This window comes from Rattus norvegicus, chromosome 6 (assembly GCF_036323735.1).
Source record: "Rattus norvegicus strain BN/NHsdMcwi chromosome 6, GRCr8, whole genome shotgun sequence".
NCBI classification, from domain to species: Eukaryota; Metazoa; Chordata; class Mammalia; order Rodentia; family Muridae; genus Rattus; species Rattus norvegicus.
In genome coordinates, this window is record NC_086024.1 from 20,117,933 (window position 1) to 20,137,748 (window position 19,816).

General features: G+C 43.3%; 1 protein-coding gene across 16 annotated transcripts in view; it reads left to right on the top strand.

Moving 5' to 3' along the window:
• Map4k3 (mitogen-activated protein kinase kinase kinase kinase 3) overlaps positions 1 to 19,816 on the top strand; it is a 169,338-nt gene that overhangs the window by 88,687 nt on the left and 60,835 nt on the right. For 13 of the 16 annotated variants that reach the window (XM_039111726.2, XM_039111728.2, XM_039111729.2 and 10 more), the window contains exons 3-8: positions 1,809 to 1,899; positions 11,729 to 11,793; positions 12,986 to 13,041; positions 13,767 to 13,814; positions 16,608 to 16,650; positions 18,157 to 18,229. In XM_039111726.2, coding sequence (XP_038967654.1) covers positions 1,809 to 1,899; positions 11,729 to 11,793; positions 12,986 to 13,041; positions 13,767 to 13,814; positions 16,608 to 16,650; positions 18,157 to 18,229 — 376 coding nt within the window. Of the gene's footprint in view, positions 1 to 1,808; positions 1,900 to 3,289; positions 4,154 to 11,728; positions 11,794 to 12,985; positions 13,042 to 13,766; positions 13,815 to 16,607; positions 16,651 to 18,156; positions 18,230 to 19,816 lie in introns of those variants that run through there. The other 3 variants (XM_063261506.1, XM_039111732.1, XM_039111733.2) reach the window with 3 other exon arrangements.

Sequence of the window (19,816 nt, forward strand, 5' to 3'; positions counted from 1 at the left end):
TGCTGGTGTTCTCAACTGATGTCCCCCTGGAGGAAAGTCATGCAGTCATGCATCATCTGCTAAGGATACAGAAATGAGTTAGGCCTGATCCTGTCCTAGAGGAAACACAGATGTGATGTATGTAAAGATCACTACACGAGAACTTTGTTGTAGTTAATAGGTAAGAGAAGCCCATGAAGGTGGCCCCATGATTCAGGAGAGCTGGTCTTGTGCAGATATGTATGCATCTTACCAGAGGAGGTACTTGTTATTCCATAAGTACCAGCCCTGCACGGATCAACACTCTTTACAATGACCATTAATGACCCTTAGGCCTACCCCAGAAAGAGCGCCTCAGCCCCTGAAAGTCACGTACTGTGCTGACTAGCTCAACCTTACCAGGAACAACTCATCCATCTGACTGCAGCCAGTGATATTCTAGGACGAGTGAGAAGGCCGTGTACAGACCCTCCAGAATACTCCACATGGCCATGGAACTTGGTTCCAGTCCTGTAGTCTTAGGATGACTATTATTTCCTCTTGAGATGCCATAGAGGGTGAAACACTTAAGGAGACTCAGTCATGTGGAGTTTGAAGACTTCCCTCTCCTCCTTCCAGGAAGCTGTGGTTTTGCACACACAAGCTGAAGTAGTTAAGTTCTGAGAATCCTCCCTTCCTCACTACTTCTTCCATTGTGATTAGGACTTACAGTGGGGCGGACTTGAGTCGGGGTTGGCATGGTTCCTGACTAGGCTATTTCAGGTCTCAGCAACATTTACAATAGGAAGAAGCCACGACCAGAAATGCCAGGACTTTTTACTCTGACAGCCTCATGCTTGGATGTGAGCAGTCACTAACATCCGCTTTATTGAGCTGTCTTTGATTATAATACTGAAACTTGAGTTGCTTTGGCTTAGCCATGAGCACTCTCTCCCCTTTGTTTTCGCTCTACAGTACCTCTGGTTCACATTCCTGCACCTCTCTTTCTCCCTGACAAGTACTCTTTGAACATCCCACCGTATGATGGCTCTCTAAGGTTGCCAGGTCTTATTTTGAAGAATTTGGCCAAGCAGGGGACAGGGCAGATGCCTGATAGTTTGTCCAGGTATAGGTGGAATACCTTTCCTAAGTGGCCTAAGTGGAGATGCTGCATATGGGAGTCACCTTAACTCACACTGCTCAATGTGGGCCGTCCCCACTGCAGAGCTCACACACCGCTGGACCAGTGGTCTTTAACTTTAAAAAGGATCATATCTTTCTGCTGGATTTCTATCCAGGGTTATTCAATGATTCTCCTGCCTCTTCCTTTCCAGCCTGTCTATAGGTATGTGCCGCTACAACCAGCCAGATGTTGTTCAGTAACAAAGGGAAGCCATGGGCATTTCCTAGTGAAGGTCGTTCGTATAGTATGTATTCCTAGTTGCAGTGCCCAAAGGTGTGCCAGTACTAGCAGGAAATGTGTGTATGGAAATCACCCTGCCAGGCATTTTGTAGGTAGTAACTCACTCGGCTCTGTGAGGTCAATAGTCATTACTTTACTGAGCAGGAAATTAGCACAGAGATAGTAATTTGTCTAAGCGCTTAGTGAGAACAGAATTGGGACCCAGAAGTTTGGGTTGGGCATTCGTACTTTTCACCGAAGTACAGTATTCTGTACAGAAGCCAGGACTGAGATTGTTGTTAAAAGTAATGTCAAGGCATTGGTTGTGTTGGATATAAAATTCATTAGCTGTGTAATAGTTAATCCTAAGTATAATCACCCTCACATGCTTTAAAGTAAATGAGCATTTTACCTATTCAGTGTCCAACATGCTTGCTCTGTGTCCTAGGAGAAGACTTCGCGGTTGTACAGCAAGAAATCATTATGATGAAAGACTGCAAACATGCAAACATCGTTGCTTATTTTGGAAGTTATCTCAGGTACATTGTTCATCTCCCTTTTGAAAAGCAGTACTGTTCTATCACTAACAGAATAACATTGACTCCAGCGCTGAGATTTGTGATCCTTGCTTAGAAGATAGACTCTTTTCTTTTAAGTTTTTTTTTTTAATGTTTTATGCTTCTGGCCTCTTTCTTTTGCTTCATTTTGTTCAAAAGACTAGGAACTATAATTCTTTCCACACCACACTTTTCCAGGTCCCAAAGTGAACCTCTGGCTGTAGTCCTAGCTCTTGTGCTATTTTGGCAGGACCAGGCCAGCTTCATCAAATCATGTGCCATAGAGGGTTCCCCCAGACTTACCTGACTCCTCTCACTTCTGCTTGTTCACTGAGTGTGACGTCATGACCTCGTAACTTCTTAAAATCCTCCTACCAGGAAGAGTGGAGAATGTTTTCCTCTGTTATGTTGGAGGCCGGGATGCCCGTTACAGGCTCCGTTCTCACATAACCCACATACAGAACACTGCTGAGCAGAAGAGAGAAAAGAGCCCGGGAGGTCTGTCCTTTGTCTCCTCAGTCTGTGTAACAAACCAGACCAGCTCTTCCCCTCACTGTAGCTGCACTCGGGAAGCAGGGTAGTTTGGATGGAGACGGGAAAGGGACGGGGTAGGTCAGTGCTATTGTACAGTCCTGTGTGCATTCTTAGCTCTCAGCACGATGGTAGCAGCCCAACAAGTCCATCTCAGCACCTGCCCATGTGGTGGGAGTAGGCCCAGCAGGGCAGTCACTGTCCAGGCTTGAGAAGCAGTCTCCTAAAATCAATTAAGTTTAGGGTACTAATAATTGATTCCAGATACAGTAAAAATCACCGCTCCAAAACGCCTTGTTTCCCTGCTGCTTCCTAGGGCAGGCTGGTCTTGGAAGGAAAGCCTGTGCTTCCCTGGGACATGGTTCTAATCATGTTTGAAAAGCACTGTACAACATATGAAGCCAAACCTACTTATTCAATGGCCTTCATGTGGTAAAACGGCCGCAGCCTTCCTGCAGGAAGACAGCAGTGTGGTGTAGAAGTTAGGGTTGAGTGGAAAGGTCAGAATCCTCCTTCCATTGGCAGTTAACGATGTGGGTGATGGCAGATTATTTTGTCACCTCCTGTCCCAGCTCCTCCTCTGTAAATGGAGGTGACAGCACTGGTGGGGTTGGTACCCAGGAGGACGAGACGAAAGAACATGTGGATGGTAAAGGGCTACCCGTTGAACATAGCAACACTCACCGCATGTTAGTGCCGCCACCAGCATGGTCCTCAGACCATAGCAGTGCCTCTGTGATTATGTCAACACCGTGAGCAGTGTGCGTGCCCCAGTACATGTTATGTCCAACTTACAAACAAGACCCCTGAAAGGGTTAGCACCAAGTTTATTTTTTTTTAGGTCTATCCAAATGTAAAGATGATATTGAGAAAGTGACAGAGGAGAGAATGAGGAGGCTGCGTCTGGCTCCCGCTCTCACAGCCATTGCAGTACATTGAGCTCCATAGAGACAGCACAGGGGCAAGCGAGAGCCAGACGGGCACTGGGCGACTCTGTGCCTCGCGGAGGAAAATCACTAAACATGGGCAAAGGAGATCCTAAGGAGCCGAGAGGCAGAATGCCCTCATACGCATTCTCTGTGCAAACCTGCGGGAGGAGCACAAGAAGACGCACCCGGATGCTTCTGTTAACACTTTAGAGTTCTCCTGGAAGTGCTCAGAGACCATGTCTGCTAAAGAGAAGGGGAAATGTGAAGACATGGCAAAGGCTGACAAGGCTCGTTATGAAAGAGAAATGAAAACACACCCCCCAAAGGAGAGACCAAAGAGAAGTTCAAGGACCCCAATGCCCCCAAGGGGCCTCCTTCAGCCTTCTTCTTGTTCTGTTCTGAGTACCGCCCAAAAGTCAAAGGCAAGCATCCTGGCCTATCCATTGGTGATGTGCAAAGAAACTAGGAGAGATGTGGACCAACACGGCCACGGATGACAAGCAGCCCTGTGAGAAGAAGGCCGCCAAGCTGAAGGAGAAGTATGAGAAGGATATCGCTGCCTACAGAGCTAAAGGAAAACCTGATGCAGTGAGAAAGGGGGTGGTCAAGGCTGAGAAGAGCAAGAAAAAGAAGGAAGAGGAAGACAGTGAGGAGGATGAGGAAAAGAGGAAGATGATGAATGAATAAGTTGTTCCAGCACAGTTTTCTTGTCTATAAATCATTTACTCCCCCCCACACACACACAACTCACTCCTTTTAAAGAAAAGAATTGAAATGTAAGGCTGTGTAAGATTTGTTTTTAAATTGTACAGTGTCTTTTTTTGTATAGTTAACACACTACCAAGGGTGTCTTTAGCTAGCCCTGTCCTGGTGGTATCTTCAGTAGCCACCAACCTTGCCTGGTACAGTCTGGGGGGTGGGTGTCAATTGGCATGGAAATTAAAGCAGCTTCTTGTTGGTGCACAGCACAAATTAGTTATATGTGGGGACAGTAGTTTTGGTTCTGTTTTGTTTTTTTCTTTTGGTTTTATCTCGGGTTTATTTTTCCATCTTCAGGTGTCTCTAAAGCAGCGTATACGGAGATCACTGTTGTTCTGTCCACTGAACACCACTCTGTAGCTGTAAACATCGAGGCTGTTTTGTTGACACTCTGAATGCCTCTAAGGAAATACAGGGATTTATTACGAAAAAAAGGTTATAGTGAATTCTGCCCCCACCTCAAACCAAAATTAAAACAAAGTTATGGTCATTTTAAAAAATAAAACCGTGTTCTTTAGTACTGTGGGAATGTAACAGGAAGATGGTACTGTAGACCAGTGACTGTTCTGCCATTGGCATTACCAATGGTGCAGACTTGAAAGCATCCAGAAGAATAAAATAGCAGTCCTTCCTTCCTTTCTGCAGAGTCTTTATTCCTGATTAAGTACAGACTTGGACCAAAGAGGGGCATGGAATCCTAAGAATTAGGTTTGTATTGTATTCAAGCTGGAAAGGACAGAGAGATCTTGTCCTGCAGCCTGCTCTTTCACAGATAAGAAAACAGGATGTAATAGAACCGCTTTCTCCTTGAGGCTCAGTTGCTTGTCACTGGCAGGATGTACGCCTGCCCATTCCCTCACTGATGCCTCTTTGGCCTACAGGACTACTTAGCTCCAGAAAGCCAAATGGAACAGCTTGTTTTATAGAGGTCAAGGGAGTAGGGGTTTGGTGCACAACCCCAGAATGCTCTGTCACGAGGTTCTTCTGGTGTTGCTGTTACAGTGTACTATAGCAGTGTTAGACAAAAGGATGTAGTGCAGATGTGATCTGACAGGCCTGCCCCGAGGGATCAGACACTGCTTTTCTGAGTAGACGCACAGTGAGTGGCTAAGGTCCAGAAGACCTTTTTATAGCAAGCAAGCAGGCTGTCTACACTCACTTCGTGGAGAGATCCCAACTTAGTATCCATAGCGCTGAGTACTTGATGATCTCAGCAGGGTGTAGCATCACGGCATGAAGTCTATCAAGGGCCACACAGGCTAAGCTTTCCTCTGGTGACTTAGAATTAACTAATAGCATGCTGCATATTTAATGCATATTTTCTGAATATTTGTGAAAAAAATCACCAGATATCCTTTAACCCCATTAGAGCCAAGGATAGTTTAACTCCCAGGTCTTTCTAACTTTTTTTAGACAGAAAAAGACTAAAGTTGTCACTATTGTCACAGTTACCCTTTGAAGGGCACCCTTGATTTTGAAACTTTCTAACTACAGAAGAGTGGCGAAGGCAATAGAGTTCTTTGTGTAGATCCTTCCCTCACCTGTCCCAGTGTGAACACAGCTATCAGTGAGATCAGGCCCTGAGCGTCACACTGATGCCTTGGCACGCCTAACACTTCATTTGGGTCTCAGTTTTCTGCTGGTGTTGTCAGATTGCAAGGGGATTGAGACTTTGGAGAACTTCAGGCTGTACTGAGGGTTGCTAGAATAAATTGGTCACTTTATATTCCCTACGGACAGAGCACACTGGGTGGGACACCTGCCTTTATGGTTTTGAACATCTATTTTAAAATGAACCAACAGATTTCAAATTTGACTCCCAGTGAATTATCCCATATGAAAATATCTAGTGTTCACTGACCTTCATAGTTTTCACACTGGTGACTTAGATAAAGTTGAGTCACTTTGTCACTACAGTGGTGCCATGATTGCTAGACAGAGGGCTCTCCCAGGGAGAAGTAGCTGGGCATGCCATTCCAGCAGGCAGGATGGGGTCCAGGTGACTCTGACCACAGGTTTTGTTTTCCGGTGTTTGTGAACAATGTATTATTTTAAATCTATGGTGTATGGGAAGATGAAAAAGTACATTTTAGGAATAAGACTTTCATATCAATATAACAGTTGTTAGAACATTGTCCCTATAAGTTCTAATATAGATCAAACTGGAAGATTAAAATAGTGACACAACACACACACACACACACACACACACACACACACACACACTTACATTCATTCATTCATTTATGAGTAAGGTAATTTTACAAAATAAGAGAAGGCTTCTAAACATTTATTGAGGCAGAACATTAGTGCTGGTTCATTTCACATTGGTCTTGTGGTTACTTTTATTTTAATTTAGATGCCTAGCCAGGAAGACCCATATAATTTGTTGGCCTGAGAAAACTGGGCCGGTTGTCTCAGCCCGGTCCTATTGGACAGATGGCTCGGTGATGACCCAGTGGCCTGCAGATTTATCATCACAGTGGGGACATTTGTGAACAGACGGAGTCCTTTTTCTAAGACATTCTGGCTATTCAGGCTTTATTTATTTTTTATAACAGGAGATTTTAACCAAATGGAATGTTACAAATGTGAGCAGCTTTGGCATCTTAAGTAGTATCAGCATGTATGGCGGGCCATATTATTTCTCTGCCTGTATAAACTAGGAAGTCACTGCTAGAATAAACTAACACCGTGTTTAAGTAAGATGAAGCAGGGGATGGAAGATGAGGCAGTGGCCCCGAAAGACACCAGAAAACTGGTCCCCTGTTCATTTCTGTACGGTGGAGAACTGTTCACGCTGGAAGGGGCAGGGACGCCATTGTTGATGTGGAGCCGAAGCACAAGACAGGTGACTCGGTAATTACAAGGCAGCTGACTCCTTAAATGAATCCAAGCTTTTAGATTTATGTAAGCTCTAGCTCAACGGTGAACGTTCAGCAGATGTGGTTGTCATCACTGTCAGTAGATGTCCTTTCACAGTAGAGGAGACATTGACGATTAGAGATAATCAATGACTAATTTGCAAAAGGGAGAAAGATGACTTGTAAAAAATACAATCAAATCAAATGTCAGCCATTCCCCAGCAAACATCATGAGTAAATTATTAATCATGTCATCAGCGAGCACTTAACAGTTGGCAAATGACCTGGCCTTTGTGGAAAGCAATACCAAATCAATCCCTTCTGATTGTAATGTTTTTATTCTTAAAAAAGAACAGTTGATAACTTTACATTTTAAACTTTACATTGAGTTCTTGGAATAATTTAATGTGATTAACTAAATGACTATAAGGTAAATTATAATACAAGTGAAGATCAGCCTGCAGATAGGAAATCTTTGTTAGACCCAACCAGGAATTGATAATCAATATACATGGAAGTCCAGGAATGGCACAATAGCTCAGTTGGCTTGCAGGCACAAGGACGTCACTTCAGCCCTCGAGACGGACATAAAAGTACCAGGCCTGCTAGCCAGCTTACAATCGCAGTGATAGGGATGCAGAGACAGGCGAACCGCCGGGGCTTCCTAGTCTAAGTGGTAAGCTCAAGGTCAGTGAGAGGCCCTGTCTCAGAAGACGTGGACCTTATCCCCAAGACTTACACCCACATTCGTCCTCTGCCCTCCACATAATTGTTCAATATACATGCACCATATGAAATGGACTGTGGCGTTTGAGTGAAGAAGATAGCTGTTGGGTTCCATGGAGAAATTAAACATGTTAGCATAGTGACTTCTAGACAGAAGTGCCCTCATCTTTTTTAATTTTTAAAATTTATTTTATTGTTTAATATGCTTGACTGTTTTGCCTGTATGCATTAACGTGTACCACATATGTGTCCAATGCCCTCAGGGGCCATGTATTCCCTGGGACTGGAATTATAGACCGTTGTGACCTGATACATGGGTGCTGGGAATTGAACCTAGGTTCTCAATTAAGAACAAGTGCTTTTAACCGTCGAGCCAGTCCTCCTCACCTTCTGCATTTTGGATAAGACCATAGCCAACAATTCTGAGAGTTCTTAAAACGTGGCTACTGGCCAGCAGGTCATGTTTCTGTGGGCTATGTTTGCTGGTATGTACCATGTCAGAAACAACAGAAGAAATGCCTACACTAGCCATGGTGGTATATATACCATATCAGAAACAGCAGAAGAAATGCCTACACTAGCCATGGTGGAATGTACCATATCAGAAACAGCAGAAGAAATGCCTACACTAGCCGTGGTGGTAGTGGACCATTCCATTTATACGGCACACTGGTAAACTGTCAGCCTTAAGTGGTTTCTGATTTCTTTAGGGCTTTACTCTCTTCAGCCTTACCTTAGAACATGGTAACTCGCTATTCCACACTATCAACCTAGCTGACCTCTTCCCCCTGGTAGCTCACGAGGTGTACACAGCCAAGCCAATGCTTAGGTCTACTTAACCCAACCACCAGTGCTGTTCTGCTCACTGGTGCGTAGCAGGCCAGGGACTCCTTAGCCCAGCCTGGGGAATGGAAGGTCTCGTGGGGCTTGGGCATGGCCAGAATGACCAAAGTGTTACTGTCTCCCCACTCCCAGAGCTGGTGGCAGGCGGCTAGATGCTCAATTACTGTTTCTGGAGAGAAGACAAGCCCTGGAGTGTTACAGCTCAATATGACAGGTGCCCTCAGATGGTCTTTGGTGAAATGACTTATCAATTTGTTCCCTGTTGACAGGAACCTTATAAACATTTGTGGGGTGGGATCTAGTCTGAGAAGTTAGGGACACCCTGTTTGCATGGGGAAGGACTTCAGGTGTTATCCTTACGTGACTGATTGTCATGGTCCTCCTAGTGGGGTGTCGTGGTCACATACTCCAGGACAGGAACCTGACTGGGAGCTACTTCAAGCCCCTGCCATTCTCAATTATGAGTTTTATTGGGGTTCTGAACTTTTGCTACAACCTTACCAGTTGTGTCTGGTGGCAGGATCCTCCGCCCCACACACCACCATATTTGACCCCTATTAATACCAACAACCTTGCTTTTTAATGCACTGTTCGTGTAGCATCAGAATAGTGCTTGGTTTTAAATGCCACATCTTAAGAGAGATGTTGATAAACTAAGGATTCTCCTAGTGAAGGTAGCTGTACCGACGGGTCCATTCCCAGAACTGCTCTACAGTGCAACCCAGCCTATTCTAGCACCTTCTGTGGTCATCGTCTCTTCAGGTAGCATGTGTTCTACTAGCCAGTCTCTCAAATGTGGTGTCTTCTTTCCAATTTCCATTCTTTTGCGCAGGCCCATCTCTATCTCTCCCTGGTGAATGCCTACTTGAACTTCAAGACCCAATTTGAATGTTGTCTCTCCACAAAACCTTGATTTGCCAAGACATTTTCATCCATGGGGTCTCATAGCACACAGCCAAAATTCAGCAAACTTTTCTTTATAAATCAGATGCTTGTAACTTTATTTCTAATTAAAAATTATAAATATATATTATTACTTGTATAACTATTATTTACTTATAAAAATTATAGATGTATATTATTTGTATAAATTATTAAGTTCCCTGTTGATAGTTTGACAGAAGCTAGAGTCGTTTGAGAGGAGGGAATCTCAAGAAAATAACCTCTATAAGATTAGGCTATAGGCAAGCCTGTAGGGTACTTTGTTAATTAGTGATTACTGTGGGAGAGGAAGACCCTTGGCCTCTACATTGGTCCCTGCCCTGTTTGAACTCCTGTCCTGACTTAAGTCAGTGATGAACAGTGGTGTGAGAGGGTAAACCAAATGAACGCTGTCCTCCTGGAGTCGCTTTGAGCAAGATGTTTCATCACAGTAACGGCAGTCCTCACTAAGACAGTGGTGACTCCATGATATAAGTGTGTAGTTTGCTTAGGCCCTGCACATCCTCAACCCCCACCCCCATTTCTGGCTTCTCTTGTCTTCCCTAGTAGCCCCTACTGTACTTTTAAGTGCTTTAGTTTCTGCACGGGAGAAAATATGTGGTATTGAAAGACCCCCGGAGCGGGGAAACCCTCACTAAAGTCTCAGAATGATGCAGCCCCCCAAGAACTCAAATGAGACCATCCTTGCTGTAATAACATGAGGTTTATTGATAGGAACCAGTGCACTGGGGTCGAGACTCGTATCCCACGCAGGAGTAGAGGAGTTCGACAAGGAGTAGCTGGGGAAAGGGGTATTTAAAGGAAGAAACCACAACCCAAGGGGGTAGGGATGGCGTCATTGGAAAATGTCAAGAATACCAGTGAAAAATCACAAGGAGATGCTTCCTGTTTCTCAAGATTGTTCTTTAAGATCTTAATCTAACTTTATGGTCAGCTAGTTCCTGGGAGAGAGTTGCTGAACCGGCTGGTGTCATTGCAGTTCCATGGTCAGTCGAGTTCCTGGAGCAGAGTCACTGTACTGGCTAACCTACATTTTTGGCTCTACTCTGTTTGCTAGGGGGTCTGAATTTTTTCCTGGTCCTTCAATATGTATCTATCAAGACCTGTGTATAATAAAATTGGAGGGTTTGTGAGTCACAGCTACTCAAACCCGCTGTCTTGGTATGAGTACAGCTTAGACAGTACATAAGTGAATGGGTGTGACTGGTTTCTGATGAGCTTTATGACACTAAATGTCCCACCATTGTCACATGTCAAATATATTCTCTTGATCTCCCCCAACCATTTAATCATTTATTGTTGCAGGACTGTATACCAGGTAACGGACTAGATTTGGGCCAGGGGCCATATTTTCTATGGCCTCTGGTCTAATTGCTTTGTTATTTCAGTCAGTCATACATTCGTTCACCAATAGAACAGTTAGAGTTTACCAGATCCAGAGACTCCCTACCCCACCTCTGCCCCAGACAGGGGTACAGTTCCTGGTGTGCTCTAAGAGGAAAAATAGTAGATGACTGAATAAAGGGACAGACAAGGGAAAGTTGTGTAAATCTTTGCTGACTACTTCTGTCATTGCATGATCACACCATCTTAGGCTGTGAGTGAGAAGTGCTGTATGAGCAGCAGAGATCAATTTTGTAGGCTCTGGAAATGTCATTCTGGAGTCTTCATTTGATGGTAACATCTACATTTGTTGGTTAAGAGTGCTGTCAAGCTGGGCTGTGGTGGCACACACCTTTAGTCGCAACACTTGGTAGGCAGAGGCAGGCAGATCTCTCTGAGTTCAAGGCCAAGGTGGTCTACAGAGTGAGTTCCAGGACAGCCAAGGCTACACAGAGAAGCCCTGTCCCAAAACAGCAAACAAACAAAAGGAGTGCTATCAAAGTGATGTGCTCAGGATGAATTGGCATTTTCTTTTTCTGTGCTAAATCTGGGTAAATGGATAAACTGTAGAACAGGAAGTGTTAGCTAAAGAGAGGTCCCCTGAGAATATGCCCAATGACATGTAAATGGCATGTAAATGGCATGTAAATGGTGTGTCTTGGTACTAAGCCTAGAGTTGGAGTGCAGCAATGAGATGGGTTGTTTACTCGGGGATTCATTGCTTTTTAAGAAGATAGGGCACTGCATTGTAGCTGTGTAGCGTCATAGCACATAAGCTGCTATCACAGAACATTTTAATCACAGAGATGTAATGCACGGCTGCTCTCTTCACAGGCGAGATAAACTTTGGATTTGCATGGAATTTTGTGGAGGTGGCTCTTTACAGGACATCTATCATGGTGAGACCAGAGTTGCTTTATATATATGCATTCTAGAGGAGAATATATTCAAGCCATAGCAAATGCACACACAGGAAATAACTGTTTGTGTAGTTCTATACATCCAGTGACTGATCTATGACAGCCATCCTTTGGTCTTAGTGAGTGAAGTCATTAAGTATATAGCAAGCAAAAGTAAAAGGACAGGTAGCAAGTAGGAGATAAACTTCAAGAAGATAGCACACCATCAAATCATGATTTTACAGCATCCAACAGGAAGGCCTTGGGTAGCCTGATGACAGAGCAAAGACAGCACCATCAAACTGGAGACTTAACCAACACCGAGCAGAAACTGACCAGGGAAACTGCAGTCAGCTGGAATTCCCAGCCGAACTCTGTCTGTATGGAGGGTTTGCAACTTTTCTCCCATGGGCATTTTGTATATGGGAGATGAACTGTGGTGGCCTCTGTTGAAGATGCTTCACCTTCGAGCTCTTCTCAAGGGTGCAGTGTGTTTAACATCCGTTGCTCTTGCTGGGTTTCTTTCTCCCCATTACAGAGTTGGGGCCAGCCCAAGCTAGAACATGTACAGTGAGAGTGTATGTACTCTTGCTTATACTATTAGATGGTAGTAGCATGCTGCAGATCCCACTGGGCCACGAGACCCTGAGGTAAACAACTGATCCTTCCTGGCGTCCAATGCTGCCTAGCTGTGATATCACATGTTGACACATGAAATTCATTTTTGACCTAAAATATTGTCAATGTAAAATAGATTTATCTAGAACATAACCCATTGTAAGTTGAAGATCGTGTATTCTACAGATTATAGACCAAACTTTTTATCTATGAATATCAGACTAGCAAGGTGTAAAATAAAAATATAATCATTTTAGTTGCTCAGTTTTTTACAAACATGACAGGCACTGTTCTAAACTGGAGACAGTGAGTATATCACATTTAAAAAGAGTCATTGGGGTTGGGGATTTAGCTCACTTGCCTAGCAAGCGCAAGGCCCTGGGTTTGGTCCCCAGCTCTGAAAAAAAAGAAAAAAGAAAAAAAAGAAAAAGCGTCATAATAAGATCTCTGCCTTTTTGGCATCAGGTACGTTGAGTCTATTCTTAGTGGGATTTATAAACTTGGTCATCTACTGGAAAACATGTTGCTTCATCCTGCTGACCGTAATAACCGTAATCGTCTTCTTCTCTTACAGTAACTGGCCCCCTTTCAGAGCTGCAGATTGCATACGTTAGCAGGGAAACACTCCAGGCAAGTCAGATTTCAGCCACTATTCTTTGCTAAATGTTTACTTACTAGACATTACCCTTAAGGGACAAGATAATCTAGTTTGAAAACTATAATACAGTTTTACTATTCTACTTTGGTGTTTTTTATTTTTGTGGTGCTAGGGTTGAACCCATGACCTCACACATGTGCTCTGTGCCAACCTGTATCTGGCCCTTAATACATTTAAAAATCGCTATAAATCCAGGCTGCGTTTACAATGAAATACTATAAAAGTATAAAGTATAACCTAGAAATCAGCACTCTGGGTCTGTATATTCCTCTTAATGACAAAGAAGGGCTAACAGTTCAGTAACATCAGAAGAATTGAAATTTATTCTGATTTTAGTGAGATGTACACTTTACAAATTCAAAATATTTGCAGAGTTTCCTAAATGTTATTTTAGAAATATCAGTAGAAGGGGTTGGGGATTTAGCTCAGCGGTAGAGCACTTGCCTAGCAAGCGCAAGGCCCTGGGTTCAGTCCCCAGCTCCAAAAAACAAGAAAAAAGAAAAAAGAAAGACATATCAGTAGTTCTGCCTGAGCTTCCTTTATCTTTCTCTTGACTCTGTTATCTACTATAACCTTTTATTATAATGAGTCGATTCTTACTACTTGGTTTTCTGTAGAGTAAATAAAATAATGACTACTATTTGGTGTGCTGTGTGATAAATCTTGCTTATTTTTCTATTTTTTTTTTAAACTCTAGGGATTGTATTACCTTCACAGTAAAGGAAAAATGCACAGAGATATAAAGGTATACATTATATTATCGGTCTGTTTTTCTCTTTTAAATAACCTGTTTATCACTTTTAAATTCTCTAGATTAATCACTGAGCAGACTTCTTGCAATTATGCTACTTGATGAGTTTGCCACCTGAAGTATATTACAGTAATAAACACGAGTGAGCTATGATAAGTTCCACTGCATGTTTTAAGTAGCCTTGTTGAGTCAGGATCACACACAATGTCTTAAAGTGTGGGGTCTTAAAGTGTGGTGAGTTTGGAGTCGCTCATTGGTTTTGGTTTGGGGATGTTTTGAGACATAGCGTCATAGGTCAGGCTGTCCTCAGACTCACCGTGTCATTGAGAATACACTTGAATTCCTGCTCCCTTTGCCTCCATCTCCTGAGGGCTGGAATTATAATTCACAAGCACTACCACACCTGGCTGGATTAAGCTTTAATAGGTTTTTTAAAGCTCATTTGTAACTGTGGATCAGACACAGATTAGCTCAATAGCATCCATAAAATCAGTAACTTGTGTGCTTACCATATCCTCTACTAAGTTTGTCTCTCCTAAGGAAATGTATCTTACAAATGGTGATGTAAGATGTCATTAGTAATGTACCAAGGAGGCTAAGTGCAACCCTTACACCTTCTGTGCTCTCTCTCCTCTTTGGTTCCTGGAAGAGTGCAGTATCCTCTGGACAAGCTGGGGTTAGCTCAGTCAAGACTCTGGAGGTGTTTCTAAGGACACTGTGCTCTTCAATCAAAATGGTTCTTTCTTTCATTTATTTTTTTCTCCCTTCTTTGTTTGCTTCCTTAGTACAATTCTCTCCCTCTTTTATTTTCTTAAGTTTTTGTAGCGTAATACCTCTTAGCCTTCTGTGGGGGTAGGTGGTTCATGTTGCTTTCCTCATCCCTGATGCAAGCCCTGGCCTCTGTCCTCAGAGAATGCCCGTATGCCCACACACTCACTGCTCCATGGGATGTAAGTGGACATGCAGGTATTTTCTGTAAGCCATTTCAAAGGCAAAGGGGAGGGTTTGTGCTTCAAAGGTAAATGAGCTTCTGAGGAGGTCAGGGTAGCCATATGTGACTGGGAAGGACTGGTAGGTTTTGTCAAAAATAAAGAATGGCATGTTCTCCAAACTGAAAGAACAGTATGAACAAACATGTGCAGTGAAGTCTGAGACCACAAAAATCTGTGTTATATTAGTGAGAAGGTTTCATGGGTCATAAACTTGTCTGGGCAGTTTTGTGCTCTGTTGTGCAAGGACTCGAGTCAGACTTTAGTTTGAGTAAATTCTGACCATCTGCATAGCCTCTGCCCTTGTCTAAGCCTTCTCATACTCTGTCTCACCTGCATGTCTCTGGTAGCCTTCTTCCTGGTCTCATGGCTTCTGTTCTTGAGTGCTTCTATTGTTACATTGCATTTGACAGCCAGGGCATGTGGCTGCCCTGCTCGTCAGCTCCACTCCTTCCCTGTAGTGGGCACTGAGAGCTGCAGGTGCGTGGACCATGGCCAGCAGTGTTCCGCACCACCCAGGCCCTGCAGGCCTCCTCTGAGCTCACCTCCTGTGACTCCTCTCTGCTTTACTCACTGTGGCTCAGCCACACTGAATTTTTTGTCATTGGAAATGTTTTAAGGTCTTCGTGGTTCTAGGCCTTCGTGTTTGCTGTTCCTTATTCCTAGAATGTCCTCGTCCCGGATTTCAGTGTAGCTGTCCATCCTTACTTCATCGAGACCTCTGCTTAAATATCCTCAGCTTTCAGAGGACTTCCTTCCCAAACTTGGTCTTCAGTGTCCTGCCTGAAGTTGAGCCTTTCTTTGTTGGGCCAGGGATAACCCTTTTTTCTCTTCTTTCTCACCTGCATACACGAAGACAACCTGCTTGGACTGTACTCCAGAATTTAAGTGGCTGGCTGTCAGTCAGTCGTCTCTCAGAGACAGGGATGGGGGAGAGGGAAGAACAGATGGGTCAGGAGCTGTGGTGTGTATGTGTGACGGCAGAAGTTACGAGAATGGACCTGACCGTGGGGATAGAACATAGCAAGACTTCAGCAGAAGTCCCTAGCCATAGGGAGAGGGGTACAGTAAAAGCCCTGATGTGACCCCTTAACATTTCTCCCTTTCCCATGATCCCATAGGTCAGGGGTATTTTGCATGGTGTAGCTCCATTTCATGGATGGTATTCTAGGGTTTAGAATTCTCCTTTGCTTCCCTTCTACTCTGTCTCATGTTGGTTAGAGTAGGGGAGTCCAAGAACATTTCCTCAAGCTGTAATCACACTAGCACCTTGGATTAAAGAGCTGCCTACTTTGTCTTCCTCATTTAAATGTTGCAGGGGGTGGTTATGAACCCACAGCTAGTGATTGGCTGACTTAAACTCTTTACAAAGAAACCATTAGGGTACCAAGAAGCAGGGCAGTCACATGCCAGAGTTCCAGAAAAAGAGCTTTTAAGGATGGGAAATATAGTAATCAAGTTTAAAGTATAATCAGACCCATTGAAGCACTAGTTTAAAATAACATTCTAATGTAGCAGTGGTATGTCATCAACCAGGAAATGGCATTTAGGAAATGTGTTAGCATTCATACCATGTTAGCAAGGAGCCCTTTTAAAGGGAGGGAGCACATCAGTGAAATTACCTAGGAAGTGGACAACAGTGTTTCCTATAATTATGTAGCATTCTAATTGAACACATCTTTAAAGTTAAGTATTTCTAAGTCTAAGGCTGTGGTTATTATGTGTATGGTTAACCTATTATATTCTCACCTAATAAAATGTCTGCTTACCACTCAACTAAAATGTTCTCACTTTGAAGGGCGCTAACATCCTACTAACGGATAACGGTCATGTGAAATTAGGTAAGTAAATCAGAATTCCCCACACGCACCCACACACGCAGGTCTTTCCTAAAGTGCAGTTGGGTTTGGTTTGGGTTTTGCTTGTTTTCCAGGAGTGCACATCCCAGGTCCTCGATGGTCCTCGGGACAGCATATCCCTTTTTTCAATGGAGATCATTGCTGAGCCAGATTCTCTGTCTGATTTTTCTTCCGCTAAAGAAGCATAAACATACTTCACAAGAAACAGATTTTTACAGATACCATGAAATAATATGCATTGGTAACCCTTTTACCTCTAAACCAAGAGATTGGGCTTCTAGTAGAAAATCTGTACAAAATTGAAATGAGAGGACCAAAAAATTAAAAATCCAGTAACTCCATAAGTCCTGCATATATATTTAACTTTAAAAAGCAATCACACTATTATTGATATGAGTATATTTGAGATGCTAACGGTTGCTTTACCTCAAACAGTAACTTACAGGGTATGATTAAAACAAAGTGCAAAACCAGTAATGACTTAGTATGAGTTTAAAACAAAAAAAAAAAAATGTGTTCAATAAAGTAACTGTAAATGGTGACGAGAATGTGGTAACATATGGAACAATTATTATTTTGAACTATTTAGGACAAACCAAATTTCAAAATCGTCATTTGTTTTGTAAAAATGCTAATAGTGCTCTGGGTGTCAGCTCAGGGGGAGCCTTTGCTCCCAATGTACAAGGCACTAGGTTTGTCCCCAGCCGCACAGTACAAACAGACAGATAAAGTTGCTTTAAACTACATCCTACTGTAGGACTAATCAGATCAAAAATATCTGTGTTAACACACAAGATAGTTTTCCTACACAGCCTGTGAGTGAGAAAAGCAGAAAGGATTCACCCTATTCTGTACCGCCCTGTGCCCTCGGCATCCTGCTTACTGAGCAGTTTCTATGAGCACCTGCGTCTGCTGCACTGTTCCCTACCTTCCTGTCCCTCAGGATGCTTTAGAACTGTTAAACACACTGCAGAGTGTTGGACCTGAACATACTTGAGGAACAGCAGCTAATCCCAACCGTGTCAGCACTGGCTTCCGCTGCAGAGTGTGCTGCAGAAGGCAGGCTCCGGGGTGTTGTGTCCTGTGTCGTTTCAGGCTAGATAGATGTCCATTTAAGTCTGCAGGTGTCAGTCTGTCTGGCAGAGAGTGAACAGAATGTACAGCTACTGAAAGGCCCCTTCTAGGAAGACTCCTTGAAGTAGAGGGCCTACAAAACGGACGTCATAGCCGTGTCAGTTTCAGTTTTCCTAAGGCCGTGGTTTCTTACCAGTTCTTTCATCTCAGTATCGTTTGGACCGTATGAATTACATGGGAATCCATCTGGCTATGCTACACACTACTTTGTGATATTTTAATAGTCCATCAAAGTTAGAAGCTGTAACATGTTTGAGATTGTTCCATATTTGTGAAATTGATAAAAATAAGTATTAGAAGGTACTTTTGGTATTATCTTAAGTGATTTTTTTTCTTCTCTCATTTTTTAAATAGCTGATTTTGGAGTTTCCGCACAGATAACAGCTACAATTGCCAAACGGAAGTCCTTCATTGGTACCCCATATTGGTAATTTTAACTTAAATTTTTTTATTATCCTGTCATTATTGTATATAATGTTTCTTTTAAAAAAAAAAAAAGCCAGAGATCTTCCGTTGAAGACAAGATGATCATCCAGTTTAGTAATTTAAGTGTGTATTCTTACGGATTACTTGGTCAAAAAGTACTACAGACAGAAAAGTCTATAAAGTTTCATGCAGTTGTTAGCCTCCTGATGCTTAACTCGTATTTCAGTAGATGTTTTTATATCTGTCTTTTTCTACTTCCATATTCTAACTATTACATTATTCACAGTTTTCGAAAACTTTTCAGGTTTCGGTGTTAGCAGAAATTGAACGCAGGGCCTCAGACACGCTCAGCAAGCAGGGTCCTCCAACGCCTCTGCCGTCCTGCGTGACTGTGGTGAAAAGCATGTCTATGGCAGGCCGGCCTCAGTTCAGTTCCTCACCCTCCTCCTGGTACTCTGATCCTCAGACCTTCCTTATGGCCGTTCCTGTCTTGTAGGCGGCCTTTCCCATCACAGGAAAACCATCCTAGCAGTCATGGCTTACGTATGCTGGGCAGCCTCACTGGCTGCGTGGTCGGCAGGAACAGCGCTGCTTTGGGTTTAAGGCTGCATAGCCTTGGCAAGCCTTCAGCTCAGTGCTGCCCCTCCCCAGACAGCTCCAGTCTGACCCCTCAGTACACCGCTGTGCACTGAGGTTTTGGTTTGTTTTGGTTTAAGCTGGGAGCATGATGAACATTATTTCTTATATTGAATTATCTCTATCAAATATATTTTTTTTTCTTTTTTTCGGAGCTGGGGACCAAACCCAGGGCCTTGAGCTTGCTAGGCAAGTGCTCTGCCACTGAGCTAAATCCCCAACCTCTCAAATATAATTTTTTAAAGTCAACTAGAGCTAAAACAGCTTTTATTTAAAAACAAAAGCTTACAGCCCTGCCTTTTGCTGTGTCTAGCACCACTCATCATTTGTAGACTTTGTTGTAAAAGGTTTCTCCTTGTCTTCCAGTACTCTGGCTGAGTCCGTAGAGTCTGCCATCACTCACTCCTCACTGTTTTCCTCAATCTTTTTGTTTTTAATTTGCTTAAATCTTCTTTCAGTCTCCTGTCGGACATCCCATTCCTCCTCCCACTGCCCAGGTCCATAAGATGTGTCTATGACCTTCTGTGCCTGTAAAGCCTGCCTGGCTGTCAGTCCTTTATGTGCGGGCACACAGGAACTTAGCTGCATGTCAGGCTAGCATCTACAGTGAGCTACACCCCCGAGCTGTGCTCCTGCTGTAGCCCTTTCTGTACTCTTCTATCCTCTCCCAGTCTGTGGAGCTCTCTAACAGCTTTGCCCTGGGAGCTCCTTTCTTGTATTCTTCTTTTACCTTCCTTGAAACATGTTTTAGTTTCTTTCTGGTAAAAAGTGTAGGGCTTGGTATTTCCAGCTTCACATTTGATTGGGTTTAAAGCACTAGGTTAGAATATTTGAGCATTGTCCGTGTAGCTTCTGTGGTGCCATGTGAAGCCATCATGATGTGTGCTTCTTGTAATGTAGTGCACATCTGTAGGGATGCCTCATTTTCATATTCCAAGATGGTTCCTGGTAT